Source organism: Humulus lupulus, chromosome 8 (assembly GCF_963169125.1).
Source record: "Humulus lupulus chromosome 8, drHumLupu1.1, whole genome shotgun sequence".
In the NCBI taxonomy this organism is placed as follows: domain Eukaryota; kingdom Viridiplantae; phylum Streptophyta; class Magnoliopsida; order Rosales; family Cannabaceae; genus Humulus; species Humulus lupulus.
Window position 1 is genome coordinate 8,243,195 of NC_084800.1, and position 22,489 is coordinate 8,265,683.

General features: G+C 33.2%; 3 protein-coding genes across 7 annotated transcripts; 1 reads left to right on the forward strand and 2 right to left on the reverse strand.

The window, feature by feature from the left end:
• Positions 1-1,919: 1,919 nt before the first annotated feature.
• LOC133794434 (uncharacterized protein At1g51745-like) lies at positions 1,920-6,810 on the reverse strand. Of its 2 annotated transcripts, XM_062231656.1 has the most exons (5): positions 6,415-6,810; positions 5,894-6,255; positions 4,732-5,029; positions 3,978-4,623; positions 1,920-3,319 (listed from the first exon to the last, which is right to left on the reverse strand). In XM_062231656.1, exons 2-5 carry the CDS (start codon positions 6,082-6,084, stop codon positions 2,217-2,219), a joined length of 2,238 nt encoding a protein of 745 aa, XP_062087640.1. In that variant the 5' UTR covers positions 6,085-6,255; positions 6,415-6,810; the 3' UTR covers positions 1,920-2,216. The 2 variants fall into 2 exon arrangements, with proteins under 2 accessions (XP_062087640.1, XP_062087639.1); XM_062231655.1 differs by having other exon boundaries at positions 3,978-5,029.
• Positions 6,811-9,521: 2,711 nt separating this feature from the next.
• Positions 9,522-14,251, forward strand: LOC133794437 (uncharacterized). The gene is made up of 11 exons (XM_062231662.1): positions 9,522-9,775; positions 10,817-10,882; positions 11,003-11,070; positions 11,341-11,371; positions 11,467-11,536; positions 12,091-12,148; positions 12,450-12,578; positions 13,033-13,124; positions 13,350-13,428; positions 13,633-13,714; positions 13,869-14,251. Exons 1-11 carry the CDS (start codon positions 9,769-9,771, stop codon positions 13,946-13,948), a joined length of 762 nt encoding a protein of 253 aa, XP_062087646.1. The 5' UTR covers positions 9,522-9,768; the 3' UTR covers positions 13,949-14,251.
• Positions 14,252-14,339: 88 nt separating this feature from the next.
• On the reverse strand, positions 14,340-21,370 carry LOC133794436 (uncharacterized). 4 transcript variants are annotated; one of them, XM_062231657.1, is made up of 17 exons: positions 21,058-21,370; positions 20,218-20,346; positions 19,504-20,113; positions 18,715-18,844; positions 18,411-18,612; positions 18,064-18,150; positions 17,915-17,974; positions 17,748-17,834; positions 17,465-17,536; positions 17,211-17,266; positions 16,792-16,877; positions 16,281-16,371; positions 16,042-16,199; positions 15,828-15,919; positions 15,374-15,454; positions 15,153-15,226; positions 14,340-14,862 (listed from the first exon to the last, which is right to left on the reverse strand). In XM_062231657.1, the coding sequence occupies exons 3-17, from the start codon at positions 20,063-20,065 to the stop codon at positions 14,787-14,789; spliced, it is 1,914 nt and encodes a 637-aa protein (XP_062087641.1). In that variant the 5' UTR covers positions 20,066-20,113; positions 20,218-20,346; positions 21,058-21,370; the 3' UTR covers positions 14,340-14,786. The 4 variants fall into 4 exon arrangements, with proteins under 4 accessions (XP_062087641.1, XP_062087643.1, XP_062087644.1 ...); XM_062231659.1 differs by having other exon boundaries at positions 20,218-20,352; XM_062231660.1 differs by having other exon boundaries at positions 21,024-21,370.
• Positions 21,371-22,489: the final 1,119 nt, after the last annotated feature.

Genomic DNA, 22,489 nt, shown 5'->3' on the forward strand with positions numbered 1-22,489 from the left:
TTTTTTCTGTTAAGGATTTTTATTGGCAAGACTAGCATGAGAGTTTCAACCATGATAATCCAAATTGGAATGAGTTATGGAAGTATCCCTTTCATGAGAGGTTGAAGCTAATCCTATGGAATATTGTTCAACAGGCTCTCCCCACTTTTGATGGACTTTCCTTCTAGGATTTTGGCAAGCACTAGCTACCTCTATGGTTTAAACAATATTTTGCAAAAAATCCATCTTTAGGTTCAGTGAGTTCTTAAATAGCTCTCGTGAGGATCTTTTGCTAATTGACAATACAAAGATACAAAGACAATCGTTAGTGCAACCTCACTTTCCCATTATTAAGGGTGTGTTTGTTTGGTGCGCCGTATTATATTGTATTGTATTATAATGAATTGTGTTTTATAGCATATTTTTATATAATAATATGTTTTATATAAATTTTTAGTAAAATATTATATATTTATATATAAATACCAAATATATTTATATATAAAAATATGTTATAAAACACAATTCATTATAATACAATAAAATACGATATAATACAGAATAACAAACGTAGCCTAAGTGTGTTTATATATTCGTTAATGCTTATTTTCTTTGTATTGCAGGCTCAGGTGGAGTGTTTTATGGAAGCAATCATTCATTCTGTGCTTGCTCTCCTCTACAAGCGAAAGCTAGGCTATTGATTCATGGTAACTGTGTTGTCCTAACTAACTTTTTCAATATGGTAGTCCTGCTGTAAAATTATTGGAGTGGTATATGTAGGGGAGCTACCTCTAATGTGTTGCCCTTTTTTAGTTTATATAAAGTTTTTATTTGGCAAAAAAAAATAACACAATTGAAAAAAAATTCTGGAAAAATAAAATTACACCATTTTCTTACAAATGCTTGAATAAAGTGAAAATAAATATGTTTATTTTTATAATATATATTATATAAATTCTTTGAACTATCAAAGCTACTAGATCTAAGATTATTTTATATTTGCCACCTGAAGATATAGTATAGAATATAAATGCTTAAGATTGACTCCAACTACAAATCTCATTTTGTTTTTATTGGTACAAGGGATGAGAATAATAATAAAAGAGAAAATGAATGATAAAGATAAAAAGTGAGAGATAAATAGATGAGGGAAAGAAAGAGTAAAGAGAAAATTATATGAATAGGTGGTTTAGAAAAAATAAGAATAAAGATATAAAAATTATAAAAGTAGTAATCAGGGAGTTTGGTTTGTTGGAATGAAATTGTATTGGTAATGAGAATAGTAATCTAATAGAATAAGAATAATTTAAAATTAATATTATAATTAAAGTTATATTGTTTGGTACAATAAAATAATTGTTGCATCTTTATTTTATCGACTAAGGTACACAAATAAAAGAGTGAAATGATAATTTTATTGACTAAGGTACAAAAATAATAGAGGAAGATTGAAAACTTGTTTCCATTATATATATATATATATATATATATATATAAATATCTTAAATAACAAGCTCAACACTAAAATAATCTAATTTAAAAATGTGTAAAACATGGAAAAAATAAGACAGATTTTACTTGCATGAGTTTGACATCGTTTGTAGTTTAAAAAATTTCTTGTATAAAACTTCCCCATTATTTATTAAATCAGTAACTGTAATGAAGTAAAAGAGAAACGATGCAATACTCAATACTCTCTCTTCATCATAGTTGAGATTATACCATTTTCAAATCATATAGTTGAAATTAAAATTTAAAAATACAAGCTACCCTAAAATGAATCGTGTCCAATGGTTAAACTTGGAAGTGCTTGTTAAGTTGCTATTAACCTCCGGAAACAAAATTCACTGAAAAAAGAAAAGAAAACCTAATACGAGGTCGTCAACACCTTGTACTAGATTAGATCATCTTTACAACCTCAACTAATGTTACAGTATATATACAGAGCCCAAAAAACAGCCTCCATTAATCGTAATACTACCAGTTCTCTTTCTACAAATTACTAAAAAAAAAGGTGTGAAATTGTACAAATGGAAATGGGTATATTAATGCTGCCAACAAAACATGGTCAAAGATGAGAGGGAAGCAAATGCTGGGAGAACTGAATCAACACCCCACCACTGCCAAAGGGGTCAAATCTAATTCATGGGTACCAAACCAACCATGTAGTTTTAGCAGCAACTATTACATTTTCTCAAGAAGACAAAGAAGCAACTTTCATGAAATGCCTGCTGCTCTTAACCACGATGTGTTTGTCGTGCCGAGCCATTCACTGCTTCGTTTATTCTGCTAAATACTAGTTTGAGGGGAATGCAAGCTATTACAGGCCCCTTTGGTTTCAATACCACTGCTTTCCTCTCTTCAGATTTCTTGTTACCCGTCAGTGAAGATAGTTTCCTTATCTTTTTGGTCAAAAGCCCAGATTTCTTTGTTTTGGTTGATTTATTAGGCGAACGCCGCTGCAAAATCATATGATGCTTTGTTGGAATTCTTCCACGTACTGAAGTTCGCTTACCATAACTCATTCGACCACCACCTTCCACCGGAATGCGCTCCACTCTGCTCAATAGAGTATCGCAGTGGCCATCCTCCAATGCCTCCACCGCAAGAGGGTGGCCTACAATAGCTTTACCATTCAACTTACTCATCAGGGAAACCAATGGAACATGAGGTGGCCTATAGTTGGCTTTCACCTCAACCTTTACATCATGTAATGAGGAATCAGATGGACCATTTCTGGTGGAAAAATCTGACATCCGATATCTAGAGTGAACCGTAAAGCGGGATTGACGATAAGGAAGTAATCGTTGAGGTGGCAACAAACCATCTTGCGAAACCTTCATCTCAGGAGTTGGCTCTTTCGTGCTCGGTTTCCTTTCAGACAGATGTTTGCCCCAGCCATGGGGACCATCTCCCTGGTCTTCAGCAACTGGTTTGGACTTAGCCTGTAAAGCACAGTTGTACAAACCCGAGGACCCACTAACGCCATTGCAATCAATTTTTTTATCGAAACCCTGAGGAAGTCCATCCAACTGTTCTGTACCTGCTGAATAAACATTGGATTCATCATCCATGTCAACGTGCTTTCTTGACTCTTCTTTTCTATTTTTACTTGTTTGTCTTGAATTCCTCTTGCCTTTCAACTGCCACTTTGAAGTGCCTTTCTCCATCCTCTGCTCCATGTCAGTATGGACAGCTTCTGAACTGGTACAACCAGTCTCGTTAATGCCCTCGTTTCTCAATGATACAGCTTCTGCCTGACTAATTTGACTAGATTGCCTTCTCAATGCACCATTTTGAGGTTTTTCGGATGAACAAGAAACAACTACAGGAGAAACACCTGACAGAGAAAGAAGTAAAACCTGTTTCAGCAAAATTCCATGCAATTCTACACAAAGCCCCATAACTACTGTTTAATATGTACTTAATGGATATGCAATTACAAAAAAGAAGAAAAGGATAAAAGAAATGGAAGAAAGAGATGTAGGCCTAGGAGTACTTGTATAGTTATATATCATCTAACCGCACATAATTGGTGTGTATATTTGGCCCATTCAAAAAATGTTTATGATGAAATGGTAAATTATACATCATTCATGAAGGACAACACACAAACAGATTCAAAATACAAAACAAAAATGAACACTTGCCACGTAATAATACCAAGATGCTCATGAGCATATGCATACTGACACAGCTCAAATATGGTTGATATAGGACTCGACTAGACATATATAAATAGCTTTTAAATACGATTAGCTACCAAACATAAAAAGTCTGACATGTACATAGATATAAGACCCTAACTCCATATTTCATAAAGAACCTAGAAACTTTAATGCACCAGAAAGTAGTTTGGATTCCTCCCAAGTCAGAACAATTGTCACATCCTCATTAGTGTTATCAATAATATCAGTTGACTTTTTGTATATAGAACAAACTTATTAGGGAGAAATCACTGGCAAACTCTAAATTATAAACATCTACATCTAAGATACCTGCAGAGGGCTTTTGCTCTCCACTGAATGGCACATCGATTAATCTTTCAGAAGAATCATTCTCAACAAATCCAGACAGGCTGGAATTTTCATTTTCTTTCAGCTTGTTGATATGGGAAGTATCACAAGCAGGTTCTGAAGTATTTAAAGAGGTCCCATTCTCACATGAACCTCCATTACAGTCTGCATTGTTGTTGGCCACCACAGAGAGACTTCTCTTTGATTCAGTAGATTCTAGTCCAGAAACCCTGCCATCAGATAACCCCTGGAGAGGTGAACCACATGAATTGGGAGCTTGGTCACAATTAACTGGAACAGAAACCATAGCTGTACTCTCCAAAACCTTTGTGAGTGGACGCCGACGGTTTTTCTTTTTCAAGAACTCATGGACATTTGCCACTGGAGTTCTCTTTCTTTTCAGAGAAGAGTTACCTTTACTACCATTTGCAGTAGTTCCATTAGACACACAGTTCCCATTGTTTGAATCCGATAGTGAAGCATTGTCTTGTTGAACTAGCTCAAGTAGACCACCAGCCTGGACCTTTCTTTTCGATGCTGTACCAACTCCCAGATCCTCAAGCCCTCTCATTCGCTTAACTCCTTCTGTTCCATCATCCTCTGAATCATTTGGGGTTCTCCTCCTTCCCTGCACAGATTGCACTTTAGAAGAACTGATATGATTTGGCTCTTCAAAAGATATACCAGATTGAGATAATTCCAGGGCTGAATCTGAATTCTCTTTTGAATCACTCACATAATCATCCATATTGCCATTTCCATTGCCAGAATGAGACATGGAAGGTGATTCCCTGGCCGAACTACCATTCTCACCACCCAAACTATCCATTCTAGGACTACAGTCTGTACGATCTTTCCCCAGTCGAGCATGCTCAATCTCAAGAGCATGGAGAATGGCATCTTCTCTCCGTGCATATTTTACTGCCTTCTTATTAGAACTAGCTGCAGACGCTTTTGCTTTTTCAATACAGTCATCATACTCTCCACATCGAAAAGCTTTCACCCTCTTCGATTTTTCAAGGTTATACCAATCTCTGAACCAAAAGTAACACCATCAGATCAGGTTTATAACAAAAGTATAAAACAGAAATGTAAACAATTTATCTAGGACACATTTATAAACTATGAGAGACAATTTTCATCAACATATAAAAAACATAACAAAGTCAATAAAAAAGGACAGGAACAAAGATCGTTAACTTTCATCACTATTCTGGAACAGAATGTCATACAGAAACATCACATCAGAATATAATCTCTAAGGCTACTAGCCCGAGTAAAAGCTTTTCCTTGAAGTTTAAAAAGTGCAAAACTTATCTATTCAAGCTACCTAAATATACTTTAATCTTCCATTTCATTCTGGAACAAAATTTCTATAGAAATAAATCAGTAAGTATAGAAGTATACTTTCTGAAGCTCCGCAAACTATCCAAACAAAACATTAACTCTTACTAACAAAACACAGACAAAAATGTGGCATAGTGTTTTTTCAAGTTACCATCCAATTCCAAACAAGAATTTAATGAAGTATACATACATACAAACAACATTGCGCCTTCCTAACCTTTACATCATCATTATAAATTAATTATGTTCTTTTAACTTGTGCTGAAAAGCAACATAACCACAGTAAAACAAAGACCAAGGAAGTGACTTGAGTGGTTCTTGGAACAGTCCAAGAGAATGAACAAGTAAAAATTGGTACATATCATATATATATACAAATCTCTTAAACACACAAACAACGACATTTTTAATTTCACAATAGCATATTATCAAATGAGCCGAATATAAGTTTATATCAATGAAGCAAGTCAATAAACAATCAAAACTAAGTTCTAATCCAAAAATAAATGAGAGAAAACGAACCCAATTAAAAAAAATATGAGAACACTTACACGCTTGCGTCCTCGCGACCCAGAAGCTTTACAGGGGTACCCGATCTCGGCGAAACTAAGCAACTCTCAGACAACTCATCGAGACCCATTATCCTACCGGGCCACCATGACCCGTTTCTGCGGCGGACCCAAACCAACCCGCCTACCGACGGGTCAATGCCCTTGTTACTGGTCTCACCGGCGCTTCCCATCTCAACCAAACCCTCCTACCCAAAAAGAAAAACCCAAAAGAAATCGAACCCTGATTCACCCAAACAAAAAGCCAATGTCAACCCTCCATTTTCAACCGCCCCAAAGTCCCAAAAATCTCCCAGAGCCAGCGCCTAGCCTTCACAAACAAATGCACATCTTGTTTCTTGAACCTGAAGGGAACCAACTAAAAAAATTAAAAATAAAATAAAAGAAAAAAAAATCAAATATCGATCTCGCATACAGCGAAACTCCAACAAAAAAATAATAATAATAAGCAAACCAGAAAAATAAATAAATTAAATTTTCAGTTCAGTGGAAAAAGGAATGACCTTATACGAGGGTTTATAGCAAAGAAAATATGTATTAAAACATGGAAAGAAGATCTGGTATCTCCTTCCCTGAAAACCCAATAACTATTTCTTTAATCTGAGCCTTTTCTGATCTTAACGGCTTGATTTTACTCTCTCTTTTTTCTTCTTCTTCTAATTATTGTCTTGGAGCTGAGCTACGTTTTCACAGTTCACAGAGTTGAAGAGAGAGAAAGATAGAGAGTTTTGGAGGAGAGAGAGAGAGTGTGTGTGTGTGTGTGTGAGTTGGGTTTATGTTATGAAGTGTTCTGTGTTTGGATCAAACCGTACCCTTTTTTTTTTGGTATCTCTCTGCGCGGAGATGGATTTTTCAGAGATAGAGAGAGCGAGAAGATGCAAATGAGGTAGAAAAACCAAGAGAAATTAAAAATAAAAAATAAAACTTAATTATCAAGAAAAATAAATCAAAATCAAAATCAAAATATAATATAATATAAATATGAACAAAAATCATTTGATGTCGTATGTCGTTCGTAGCCTACAACTTCCTAAATTTCGCATCGTGTCAGCAAAAAACGACAAATGCACGAATAATTAAAAGCAAAAAGATTAAATGTACATGTTCCTCCTCCACTTTATTATGTTCTCATTATAAATTTAATCAAACTTGTAAATCACCAAACTTATTTTATTGATAATGCTAACATCATATCATAAAAACTCAAAAAAATTCAATGTTTTAATAGGATGATTATAACAACATTTGAAATCTACCACTTTTCACAATATTGGAAGAATTGTGATAAATAAGAGAAGTAAAAATAATAATATGATATAATTCTAAAGATACGAAAAAAGTAGGTGAATAAACCAATCCATAGCCTCACAATATACCATGTTTTTAAAAAAAATAGTATTGGATGTGAAATTGGTGTCTATTAATTTGAATAATAATATTTATTGTAAAAAAGAAAGAGTAATATGTGGATGTAAAATTTAAGGGATTTTTTTTTTTTTTTTGCAAAATGGTCTATTTAATTTTTATTTTTATATTCTAGTCTAATTTTAATAATTTTCTGCAAAATAATCTCTTATAATTTTGACAGCTAATCAAAAATTTAGACAGGTGATCGAAAAATTCAAACAGTTGGTCGAAAATTTTAGACAGCTAATCATAATATTTAAGTAACTGATAGAATTTTAGACAGATACTATTTTGCAAAAATTTATCAAAAGTATAAACTAGTGCAAAATCACTTAAAAAAATATCATTTTCACTCATTTATCAAAATTTAATTATAAAAGTATTTTTTTTTTGGAAAAGTATTATTACTCTATCACATTTACAGTAATTTATGGAACTTGTGTAATACTTCAGTGTTAATTAATATCATCAAATATTTTTCGTGGCATTGATTTATTTTTTCTTCCATATTTGTTTTATTATTTGGAAAAATAAAAAATAGAGAAGTGTTTTGATATTGTACAGACAAGTATTAAAGTTTAAGTTCTACACTTGTCCCACATGCCTAATGCCCCCACCAATCTACGGTTACGAAAAAAAGAAGATAATTGTGGCATAAGTACCTGATGTTTGGGTTTTGTACGCGGCATCAACTCAATGTTTATTTTTAGTGGCAAAAGTATCCAAAGTCAGTAAAACTGTAATTCCGTCAGTCTCCTCCGTTGGGCAGACATGTGTCACGTTTTTATTGATCCAAATCATAATTATTTTTAAAATATTATTGAGTTGGACCAATCACGAAGTGACACATGTTGGTCCAGTCATCACAAATGGAAACCTAACGGAGGAGACTGACGGAATTACATGGGTACTTTTGCCACTAAAAATAAACATTGGGTCTATGCCGCGTACAAAACCCAAACATTGAGTACGTGTACCACAAATATACTAAAAAAAAAGTATAAATCCTTTTTGGTGAATTACAAATGATCTAATTAACTTGATAAATTTTGATAAAATAAATAAATAAAGTAAAAAAGTAATGATCTAATAATACTCACCATATACTACTTTAGTTAAGATGATTTTTTTATGTTTCCCGAGACTTGAAAAAACTGTCCTTTTTTATATTATTATTGTTATTATACTACGAGTAGTATTGACTTTGCACTATGAAGAGTTTACATATGGTCAATGTGTTGACGTTTGCAAAATCCATTTATTTGTGAGGTAAATCTTTAGTGAAATATATTTGTCAAAATAAAAATATCTTTAGTGATACATATAGTGACATGCACTACTTTTAAAAGGTTGATTTTTTTTTGTTAAGCACCTTTAAATGGATGATTTTGGTGTGATTTTTTTTAAAATAAACGTAATCCAATTATTTTACTTTATGATAAAAGCAAAGATTGAAATGTATAGTTGCGTATGATTCCATTCTTTCTTAAATTTTTGTGATTATTAGAGTTTCTGTAATGGAGTGTGAAATTGATGATATATTGCTATAATATAATTCATTTTAAAAAAAAAAATTTGTTTCAATAATGTGTCAAATTTGACACAAGTTAAAAATTGTGTCAAATTTGGCACACAATATATAACATATGCATATTTTGTATCACCATAAATGTTTTTTATTTACTTTTATGTCATTTATATTATTTTAGTATTATTTTTAATAATCACCTCATTATTTTATTATTATCTTTGACTATCAATAATAAAATTTTAAAAAAATTAATAATTTTTTATATATTTTAAAAAAATATCAAATAAACATTAATAAAATATTAATTTTCGCATCAATTTTTATAATTATCTAATGGAGTATAATATTAAAAATTATGCCAAATATACCGCATGTTAATTTTTTTTATGCTAAATATAACACAATATTTACCTCACCAATTAGAAATGTTCGTGTGATATTTACTATTTTGGAATATAGTAATTGTGTATTACTTTTTATAAAAATAAATAGTAAGAATAGGGATAGCTTTTTTTTTTTTAAGAAAAACTAATAATAAAGTTTAAAAATATTCTCTTACATTTTTTTTAAAATAAGACTTACCTTACCTCTCCTCTAAAAACTTAAAATTATAAAATAGGTCACTACTTGACAATTGAAAACTTGGGGCTTGGGTGACGTTACTCATCTCCTAAAATAATAGTACCCCAAGAAAAAAAAAATCTAATTAAGGCAAGAACGACAATGAGATAGAAAAACGACAATAGAGGAAAAAGGAAAAGAAAATACAGAACGACGTGGTTTGGTAGGAGGGGTAGGGTTTGTTCAGTTGGAAGTGTGAGTAGGGAGGGAGTGTTTTTGCTGAGAAGTTGGGGAAGTACGAGACTCAATTCCAAACTCAGTCCTCCGAACAGCTCAATCCAAGAATTACATCGCAACCATGACGGGTAATTGATCAAATGCCTATTGTTTTTAATTCCCAATTACTTCAATTTCGGTTGATCAAGAAAGAAAAGGTTTTCCTTTTAGTATTTGTTTTGTTGATTTTATGAAAGGCGTGAAAAAGTTGTGTTTTCACAGCTCTATCTATTGAAAAAAATTTGGTTTTGAATTGTTAAATTTTCATGTGTATCCGTTGGGTTTTGTTGTGTGTGTGTGTGTGGGGGCCAAAGTTCAATTGGGATTGGTATATTTAATTTATTATGTGTTGGGATATTATGGATCTAGAATGATAAAAAGTTTGTTTTTTTATTAGAATATGTGAATTTTGCTTCTTAATTAATGTTTTAGGTTAGATTTAATCATTCTAAAACTTGTGTATGATAACAATGGTATTAACAGGAATTCTTGTATTTTTAATGGTTACTCATTTAGGGTGAATGTTATTGTTGAGATGATAAAAAGAGATATAGTGCATAGAGTTAGTTTTTTCTCTCAAAAGAAAATGACAGCCAATGAGAGACTCTTTGTGAGGAATTTATGTTCAGTGTAATGTTGTTTGAGCCTTCTATTTGAGGGAGGTTTTTGATTGTATTTGGGTTAGTGATTAATGAAATATTTCTTTCTTGATAAAAAAAAAACAATGGTATTAACATGGCATGAGTTATTTTGTTTATATAGTCGTTTGGGTTTTGATGATCCCTAAGAAATAGTTGCTACTGCTCAATTTCCACCGAAGAAAACCAATTGAATGCGTTGAGCACCAAACCCAAATCCAACCCACATGCTCAAAGTACTTAAACGTTGAGCAAACACAGCTGACTATTGGATAGAATGCTGAATATTTATCAGTGAGCTTAATACCAAAATGCAAAACTCAAATATATTTTAAATTCCAGTTCACCTTTTAAGGTTTCATTCAAATATACTTTTAAAATAAGTATTTTATCTAGAGATTGGTATATTTGATTTTAGATGTAACCCTACACTGTATTTTCTTAAAACTTTGGTCGCTATTATATTTAGTTTTGTGAACTATATATCCACAGACTATGCACAGGAGCAAGAGATGGAAATCGAAGCATTAGAAGCAATTCTTATGGATGAGTTCAAAGGTTTAATGTTTACTATGCTCATTACTTCATATATAGAAATTTTCAATATTTTGTCATTTTCTTCTTCCAAACAGTAAATTGTCACTGTTTTCTTATTTTGTGTTTGATTTTACATGCTAGAAATTCACTCTGGAGAGAGTGGGTTAAATACTTCCAACCGGTGCTTCCAAATAAAAGTGGTTCCACAGGTATGCAATCTTTACAGTGTAATTTGTTTATAGTTGCACTTGCACTGTTAGTGGTGCTCGCTCCAATTTTTGGAGGAAGTGATTAGAACTTAGAAAGATTCTGTTAGATTGTCAATGATTTGTGATGCTCTTCTCAATTATACTTGTTTATCTGTGTTATTTCCAACTAAGAACTCCCATTTAATTGTGGTCCTTTCCATAATATGACTTAACAAAGCATTAAAATAAGAATTCTTATGTGTACATATTCTTTTGTTCTATGTTCAACAGGATGATGAAGCAGATTTTGATTCTTCTCCAGGTTATTAATTTATAAAATTGAAGTTTGAATTTTTTTTGTTTTAATCATTGAATCTTTCGACTTTAACCTTGTGGTTTCAAAATATTCTGTTGCAGTTCAGCTAGGTTTGATTTTTTCGCACACAGAAAAATATCCTGATGAACCTCCACTTTTAAATGTTACAAGGTACATTCTGACTGCTCAAGTTATGCTTCAGAGAGCTACACTGTAATCATATAATCTAATATGATAAATTTTGTAATCCAAGAGAGGTAGCTCAAACGGTCAGGCTTGTAGTCTGCTCCCAAATGGTCAGGGGTTTGAGTGGTACCTACACAACAATTGCTATAGTTTCGTGCTCCTCAAATATTGTAGAGTTAGGCAAATAGCCCTGTTAAAAAAATCATAATTAATTTTGTAAGAGAACACTAATTTTTCTATTTATTATACAGATAGTATATCAATTGAAAGTTGCTTAAGGGGGGAATCCATGCTTTTTCTAAAATATACAAAAGTTTCAGCTAAATGTGTACACACACAGTAATTGGGAATTTTTTTAAATTATTAAAGAAGTGAAGGAACAATGTCTCACTGGTCGCCACTTAGATCATAACTTTTTTCTAGCAGTATTTTATTTTGCAGATAGATCAGTTCTCCCAGTCTTGTGCTGTTTAGATTAATCATTGATGAGAACATATTTTGGTTCCCCCAATAATAGTTATTTACTTTTCTATATCCAGTTTACGAGGAATTCGACCCGAAGATCTTAGAATAATGAAAGAAAAGCTTCAACAAGAGGTTTATTTTGCAATGCCCTGTTCTTAAGCATTTTTCTTGTAAAATATGTCTAGTCAAGTTAATGCTAGTAATGATTCCTACTCTTTGTAAGTGTAAAAATATGTTGATTTTCTGTTAATTTATTTGAAAAGTTTTTTTTTTTACTAAACTAAGGTTTACTCTCTTAACTTAGAGACCACATATAATATACTATCAGGTAATTGGTAGACTTTAAAATATGTGCCATGGGGATGAACAACTATAAGACATGATGCGAGTTCATTCATATAAGGCTGATTTAATGCCATACTAACTTTTACAGGCATCTGAAAATCTTGGTATGGCCATGATGTACACCCTTGTCTCATCAGCTAAGGAATGGCTCTCTGAACGATTTGCTCAAGACACTGACACTGATAATGCTGAAGCAGAAGAAGCAACAAAAGATGATGTATGTTCTTTATTCAGCATCTTGATACCTTTTACTCTGGAGGCTACAAATTTTCAGTTTATAATTGTGTGTTGTGAGAATTGAGTTTTACTTCTAAGCTAACCTTTTTGACGTAGTGGGACTTATTGATCGATTGTGGAAGGAAAAAAAGAAGTTGTCACTTGATTGTGTGTGTTTGTTTTCATTGCTAACCTCCCTGTTTGAATCAAATTTTGAGGTTCAATAGCCAAAAGCTGCTTTGTAAAAGCATGCTAAGCAAGCACCAAGTAGAGTTGCAAGCTGCTTGTCACCATGGGAATTAAACTTGACATGTCGCCTATGTATTGGCACTTATTTTCGTTCACTATTTGTAACTTTCATTGGGCGTTTGTGCTTATTGTGTCATGGACGTGTTTTATATTATATTTAAGGAGTTACTTTGCTCATTTCTTTACCACTCCTTTCTTATTTTCAGGTAATCATCCCACATGGTGAACCAGTGACAGTTGAAACGTTCCTAGCTTGGAGAGAGAGGTTTGAAGCGGAGTTGGCACTCGAACGAGCAAAGTAAGTACAACGTACAATTTCTTTACAAGGTCTAGTTTACAAAAACTCAAGCTCAATAGTATGATTGTAGTGCATACATCTAGTTGGAAATGTTATTAGCCACTCTTTTCTTGTATAAACTCACTGTTGAGGCTTTCCAACCCCACTCGGTGGCTTATTCAAAAAGTAGATAACTCTAACAATCTTGTGTTCAGCCTTCACTAGCAGATGTGTTCTAACTTTCAGGCTAATGCCCGAGTCTGCGCTTGCAGCACCTAAGGAAAAGAAGCTTTCGGGAAGACAATGGTTTGAAAGTGGAAGAATGGTACTTCTATTCTCCTAGATTTTGTTCCTTGAAGATGGTGAAATTTAGCATGAAACAACCAAAAAATCAATATTTACTAAGAAAAAAATAATGTACACACTTATATAGAATTGGCCATTCATATCCAATAATTTAGTCAGTTTCCTGGCAAGAATATGATCTTTTTAATGAACATGCAATACTAAACGTGCATCTTTTTTGCAGAAAGGTACAGTTACAGTCAATGAAGTTTCTGACGAAGAAGATGATGAAGATATTGACTTCGATGATGATGATGATTTTGAAGGTGATTCTCTCTCTATATGATAATTTTTTTCCCCTTTGTATAATATAATAGTATAATCAGATTAATTATCTCGGTTATATTGAGGTTAATACACATTTATCATCTGAAATTTTCTAATGTTGAAGCCATCTTTGTCTCCTTGTTGTGATGACAGATGACGAAGAAGATATGCTTGAGCACTACTTGGCTGAGAAATCAGACTCATCCGCACATTCGTCCAAGAGAGGCAACTGAAAGATAAAAGTTAGTTTGTGGAGTATTATTGATTGGCCTGAAAAAGTTGTACCACTTTTCTTGGTATTATCTTTGGTCGTACTCGGGATGATACATGTGTCAAAGGCTAAAAGAAATCATGTTGTAATTTGGATAGTTTACTAAGCAATTAAAGTCTTTATTTTGCATGAGGAGAAATATAAGAAAAGTTTTGTCATCAGACTTCAGACATGTATATGTATCTGCCTTCCTAGGTGTGTACTTTTGAGAGATGCTTCATTCTTGTTTTATAAATCGGAAAGCATAAATTATCATGGTCCCAAATATTCAAAACCAAGCTCATTACTACTTTCACTTTACTACAAGTTTCATACATTTTCACATAAACAAATAATGTCAAGGGTGTAAAAAATTACAACAAATGGCTAATTTTTATTTCAAATATTTTTAGTAGGACAAGAATGCGATATGCGCATTTACATCTCAACTGAGCCCCATACCGAACACTTGCTCAGCTTGAATTTTGGGGCACTTACATAATCATTTATAGACTCACTAAAGTTTACAACTACACAATTTTTTTGCATTATGCGTATACTTCAATTCTCTTCCCCACAAGCTACCCTTTTCCACGCAGAGCTATTATGCTGCATGTATGTTACAGAGAAATTTCCTATAACTTCCATTATAACATTATACCATTACCTGGCCTGTAACAAAAACAGTGATCTCCAACCATTTAAAACAATTTCCGCAATGTTCCACAGCTTGTTGCTTGCATCAATATCTCTCAATTAGCAGAAGCCATCTTTTGAAGAGTAATTAGGTTCCTCTGCTACATGGTTTGATTGAGCTTTTTCTATACACATCCTTGATCAGTCATGGCTTGAGCAACAGTCAGAAAAGCCGAGATGACAGCTCCATGAGCCAAAGCCCTGTGATGTTATTGGTGAGTTAGAGAAAAATTAAGTGTCCGAGAGCAACACAGTGTATGTATAGGGTGAATTACTGACATGGCTGCTTTTATGCAATGTCATATGGAGATTGAACTTGCAGCACAACTGCTTTATGCAAAGTGAGAGACCGGTGGAAGGAAAAATGAGAAAAAAGTAGCAAACAGGTTTTGATGGGTCCTTGTCTGTATTTTAGTCGAAAATGATGTCTTAAAAAAGAAAAGACATACATCTGATATAACAGAAGATATTGTCTAAGAAAAAATACTTACTCAGGGCTCTCTTTCTGATATCCAAAATCAGTTGCTGCTTTGAGTGCTCTCTGGTAAGTCTGTTTCATTGCTTCCTGGAGATTGCCAAACAAATGGGATCAGAAATCATAAAACATATAAACCAGTTCAAGTTCAAATCTGACAGACACGCTCCAAGGAGGATTTTTGCTCTGTAATCATGTTTAGTTGAAAAGCTCCATAGCTTGTCAATAGAATATCACCTGCAACTTAGATTCAAAGTCCTCAGGTGACCAGTTCATTGAATTGCACTCGTGGTTTAACTCAAGTTCTCCAGCAACAACCTGCGGCCAAGTAGACAGCATATCTTTAACACTCAGAAAATAATGGGCAAAGCCAAAAGCCATGTATATGAGGATGAGTATCACTACATCCCTACTATGTTAGCTGTTACAAACACTTTCAGGTTAATCACACAGTGACAAAGTTTTGAGATAATAGTCTAGATCAGACATCCCACTGAGAAATTATGCTTTGCATGTCATAGTCCATGGTTATCCAATTATTTCTAAACTAGTAATTCCGGATATCAAAGTTCTTATTAAGACTAAGCCTGTATTCGCTAAAACTAAATCTTTTATTAAGTTTAAGCGTGAATTGCATAGTTCTGATTGTGAAAATAAACTTCATATGATATCTAGAAAATGAAGGTCGCACCCCTCCAGCACCAGCAGCCACTGCAGGAGCAATGAGAACATTGGCTTTTCTCAAAACATCAATGGCTTCAGGAGTGCACGGCATGTTTGAACCTACAACATTCAGGGAAAAAAAATTCATATTCATAGTTATCTCTTGCAATAGTGAACATCCATTAACAGATATGAAAGAACCAAAATAACACTGCGCACATGTGCTGAGAAATCCCACCCACCTTCTACTAGTATACGACAGCCTGAATTAACCAAATTAATGGCATCAGATTGATCGATTTCATTCTGTGAAGCACATGGAAATGCTACATCACACCTCTCATTCCAAGGTTTTGCTTCATCATAATACTTGGATCTAGCATAAGTCTTTGAATAGTCTCTGCAAATGCCACACACAATATAATGGGGCCTAAAAGTTAATGGAGCAATTTGGTATAAAATGGTTTAGACACACACACACCTCAAGCTTCTTTGTTGTGCTTTAATATCTCTCAGGAAGGATATTTTCATATAATCAAATCCATCTTCATCCACCAAATATCCTTTCGAATCTGCACAAAAGATTTCTTCACAAAAGGTATCTACCTTTAAACTGATAATAAAAATAAAAGCTTCACTAGATTAAATTTTAATTTCCTGAATAATTAGTGGTCTTTAAAAAAAAGTAGGGAGTGGGAACAATATTTAAAAGTATGCAGATGTTGCATTGCACTCATTGAAAATAATTCAAAGATTATATAAAAGACAAAATTTATCGTGTCATTATAGAATGTATGTGCACAGCTAATAGCAGCTTCACATTTGTGAACGATTTTAATGTGCCAAGATCATTGATGACAGATCATGGGTACATCAGATCCACTGAGCTACAAATAAAAACTTGCATGTAGACCTACTTAAATATCTACAAAATAAAAATTGAAGTCACTTTATACCTGGCTCTAATGAGAAATGAATAAATGATTACATACCTGATACTGAGATTGGAAGAGCACCATAAGCAATAAGCTTCTCCAGAACATGCAATGCTATTTTTCCAGAACCACTTACAGCACATCTGGAGATTAAATTCATAGAGTATTTCAATGTGTGTTTCAAAGCTTAAAACAGCAAAACAAAAAATATTCCAGCTAAATTTGGTTAATTATGCTCCTGACATTTTCTTTACTACACTATATGTAAAGTCACATTTGTTCATAATTGATAAACATGCCATTTTTTGCACAATCTGGAAAGATTATGTAATTCCAGGTTTTTCAGCCATCATAAGTTGATTAAAAGTTGTGAAATTGAGAACAGAATAATTCCTAGTATGGTATAATGTTCCTAGACAACAAAACTGGCTCCAGATACTTGTGAATATCTTCTAAAGGTTTTTGAAGTAACAAACCTTAATCCTTTAAGCTCCTTATTCATGTCAGAAAGTATGAGCTGGGCAAAGAATACCTACAAAAGCATGGGAACTTTGTCAGCTTCTAAGCTGACCATGACAAAATATAGACTACTTTAAATTCACAATTAATTCAGATACCCTAATAAAGAAACTAAGCACTCATAGATAGGTAACATGAAAGAAACCTCAATTTCAATCCCATTCCCACCCACTACATGCTGAGTTCATCAGAGAGTAATGAAAGTGATTACCAGCCCATATCCAGTAGCTTCAGTTCGAAGGCTAGAGCCAGACCAAAATATCCTTGGCCCTGTAAAACTTCCCTGCATAAGTAACGCATAAATATGAAAACAAAAAAAAAATCATTTCTTATTTTCCATAATGAGCACATAAGAGCATATGAATGAGTATCTATATGTGTGGCCTTCATGTGCACATGCAGAGACGTACTTTCATAAAATAAGAATGAGATTGCCTCACGAAAAAAATAAAACTTGGGGAAGTAGTGATTAGTTGTTACAAGAATTGAGATACCTGATAATGGCCTGCTAAGCGTCTATATTGTCCGAACAGATAACCCATTTCCCGAGTACCAACACCCATTTCTTCAGAAGGGAGGTCCTAGATTGTACCCCAAAAAATATTAAACCTGACATGAAAAATATTCACATAGATAGAATACTAGGCTCTTCTCAAACTACCTTGTCAGGACCCAAATAGCGATAGATCTCATTCATGAAACTTTGGCAAAAGCGCATTACCTGCCAGCTTACATGTCATTACTTATTATTATCCATATCATTATTCCAGTACGAATGGAGATAGTGACATTCTATACCAAAAGACCTACCTCGTTATCACTTTTTCCTTTTGGATCAAAATCACTTCCACCAGCTGCCCCTCCTATTTTGTATGGTGATAATGCATTCTTTAAAGTCTGTAGAGAAGAAAAGGTCAGTTTTTAATGAATCAGTCGTAGAACTGAAGCGCCCTGATCTAATAATTCCAAATCATTGTGGTTGATTGAGGGATTTAAAATATATATCCCTATTGAATTTAAACAAGCTACAAATCAATACACGAAATATCCACATATCAAAAGCAATGTAAGGAAATATGAGATTTTTCATTTTTTTTTTATTTTACTCTTAACTATTATAATATAGAGGACAAATCAAACAAAGATACACTAAGTACCTGTTCAAATCCAAGGAACTTTGCGATACTTAAGTTCATCGATGGATGAAATCGTATACCACCCCTACAGGGACCTAAGGCCTGGTTAAATTGTACTCGAAAGCCTCGGTTTACATGTGTCTCACCTCTATCATCCACCCATGGAATTCTGAAGAGAATCATACGTTCAGGTTCTAACAAGCGTTCCATGATGTTGACATAACTGAAAACATGTAAGAGACGCATCTTTAGATTTCTTAAACCCACTTCAAAAAAAAATGGAATAAGCAGAAGATGACAAAGACAAATCTTTAAGAGAACTCACTGAGAATTTTTTGCAATCACTCTTTCTAGAGCATGAACAACTTCTTGCACTGATTGCACAAACTCAACCTCATGAGGATCCCTTTTAAGTGCAGCTTCAACAATTGATCCAGCCGTTTTTGACATAAGAGCTACAATTAAACAGAATCCGGATGCATTGTCAAAGAGATTGTAATGTAACATAATTAATGAACTCTAACATTTGCAGCTCATTCAAAAATTACAGGGAAAATGTAATCGGTAAACAAAGATCAAAACAATTATTATTCAACTCGAATATTTCATCTAAGTTCTCCAAAACTTTACAAATCCAACTATCACTGCTGGTCAGTATACATTAGGAGCCCAATAATTTTGACATGATAAGAAGTTTTTGTACAATAACACAGCACAAAACAACAAACTAAGGCCTTGATTGGCTAAGCTTCTACTTATGACTTTGGGCTTATCAAAAAGCTCTTCTTAAAGAAACTACAGATATAAACTTCACAGGGAAGAGCTTTTTAGACTAAAAAACTAAATTGCATGGTAAATCCAACCAAGCTTTTAAAATTGCTTTTACATTTTAAAGGCTCAAAAGTGTTTTTAAAAGCCTAGCCAACCACAGCCTAAGATCATTACTCACAAGGATCAACTTCTAAAAATTATTAAAACCAGAAACAAGTTTCACCGTTTTTTTATAACGCATAAGCCAAAGCACAAACCAACAGAGCACAACATCAAAGTAGAATGTCCTAAAGAAGGAATCTACAAAAAGAAAATTAAAGTGTTCAAAGCATACTGTACAAACCTTTAACATATATGGGTTTGTCAACAATAATTTTATCCTTAGAAGCCATCTGAAGTCGAAGAGCTTCTTTGTGAAGTAAACTGTTGTTGTGCTCTTCCAATGCACTCATCTGCATATTCCGGCTGCCCTCGTTTCCATAAGGGTTTCTTCTATGCTTCCTTCCATATTCTCTACAAACTGAACAAAAAATCCTTGCTGTCCCCTCCTTGACGTCAACATAAGCCCATTTATAGGTATCAGCCCATTCCTCTCTCCATCTTTTGACCACCTTCTTCTTCCTCTTTGCTGGTTGTGATTTTGACATATCCTGATCATCACTGGGGAGTTGAGATACCATTACCATATGCTTACTATCATCTTGCTCTTCAGCAGAAGGTTCTCGAGGTGGGCCACCAATAAGGGGTGTGTTAGAAAATGAAGGATCATCATCACCAGGACCAATTTCTAAATCAATTTCTTCACCAATCTCTCTGACCACCAAGTGGTGCCTTTGTGCCTGCTGAATCAAGTTCATGTCATCCATCGCAGAATTCATCCCTAATCCACTGACCGGAAGCAGCATTCAGCATAGCAATCTTTCGGACAAGTTACAACATAAACTCCGAAATGTCTGTTAAACATAAGACAAGAAACTGCTTTGTATAAACTGTCCTATTTTTTAATGCAAATAGTTTCCAAAACATGACAGAAATGAAATCTTAATCTTCAAAGTACCAATGTCACAAACTTCATTCGTTGGGAATTTTTGGAATACCCTTCCAAACCAAGCGCAGAGTTGACAGTTGGCTTAGCTAAGCTGAGCTACAAAAAGCACGTATCTTCAATTTTGCATTATTACTTACCCTGCAGCTTTTTAACAATTGATAGGTGTAAGTATACATAAACGTACACGCAAATCAAATCCAGTAATAAAACACAAAATAGCTCAACTACTTGGCATTTCAGACCTACAACATGATTTAAATCCTCTAAATCTAATAAGAGATTCAGAGACAATCAACCACCACGGTGTAATTCTATAAATACATGTGTTTATGGAACTGCAATTCCCTACTAGTCTAGCACTTAATGCTCAACTTCAGTTACCATTCAAGAATCCAGTCTACATAAACAAGACTTCTCAGGGACAGAATAAGCTAAGCAAGCAATTCGTTACACACGCACACACACACATATAAACTATACTTCTCCGGTCCGAAAAACAAGAAAACAAAGTTGTACGGATCCTAGCAGCCAAAATAGCATTTTAAAGAGACCCAATTCTCGTACAGCATAGTTTCCCAGGGTACCTTTGACTCTTTGAGACTCCCCAAGCGCAAACAACACAATTATCGATTTAGACAATCCTTAAATTACGCCAAAACAAAAAACAAAATAGATACGCATAAAGTTCAATTTTTTAGCTAATAGTCAAAAACCCAGAACTACAGTTGCAACAATTCTTCGGCTTTTATAAAACTATGCTATATCTTTCGATTTTAAACAGTACCCAGAGGCTAATTTACAATTTTAAGGCATACCCAGAAGTCAAGATCAAGAAAGATCATCGTGTACCGTAGAAATGGAAGAGAAGAAAGATGAAGTTAGCGACAACAAGTTGCGGTTTCTTCAGACTGAAACTGGCGCTTATTAAAAAACTGTCCCTTCTCCAAAACTTGAATTCATAGCAAAGCCAGGTCCAAAATTCTCGAACAGAAAGAGTGAGAGTGAGTGAGATCTTGCTCCGGCGGTAGATAATTTGGGCCTTCAATCAGATTCTTCAGCGAGAGAAACTGTCTGTGGATAGTTTAATGACCAAAAAAAAATGGAAACTTTACTCGGCTGCGAGAGGAGGTGAGTTCTACTAACTGCAATTATTTTTGTGCATACGTAATTATAAACAAAAATGCTAATTCATATTAAAATATTATCACTGACGAAATCCACATTTTAATCGTCATTTGTCGCGCGTGTTATGCACGCCTTTTTTCAATTGAGTTAAAAAATTATGATTTAGATTTACTTAAAAAAAAAACTACTATGAATATAATTTCAGTTTAAGTTTACTACCTTTTTGATATAAACGCAATTTTAAGTTGACTAATTCATCGTGGATTTTTTTTTAAAAAAAAGTATGTAATGTAAATAAAATATAAAATTATTTTTAAACCTCCACTTAAACTTAAAGCATGAGCATCTATGACTATAATGCAATATTAATAATAATGTAAATAGCTATTACACTAATTTCATAGTACCTATGAATTTTTTTGTTTGTTTGTTTTAATAAGACAAAATTAAGAAATATTTATATTATATATATTTTTGTGGTAATATTTATCTTTTTTTTAAGTAACATTTATCACGTTTTGATACAAGAGAATTATATCAACTATTTAAAATAAATAAAAAAATTAAATGTGAATAGTAATTAACAATGTTTGTTGATAATGGTTATATTTTCAGTATAGATTGTTACTAATATTAAAATTACATAAGAAATTTTAAATAACATCATTTAAGTAAAAAATTCGATATGGCTTCTTAAGGAAATTAAAATCAATTTGGTGGCAAATATAGTATTATGAATAAACCAGTATTAATATTAACACTTGTATATTAGAAGAATTGACTAATTAAATAGAATCCTGATTTATTAAATGACTCTCATTTGTTTAAATTAATAAACGGTAATAAATTCATTTATAATCAGTAAAGCATATAAACTAACCATGTAGTAATTTGATAAAAACTAGGTTTATAAACGGTAGACATAATCATTTCATAAAATATAATAAAAATTTTGTAATGATAATGCTTAAACTATATTAATCACTATATTTAAATATTCAAATTTTATTTATGACGGCAAAAATTCTATGATAAATATTTAAGTATTACTAACGGCCGTATTTTTTTTTTTGTTGTAGCAACGGCCATTATTATTATTATTATTTTACAGCTTGATATGATTTAATAAACAATTGTAGTAGTAGTAGTAGTTGTA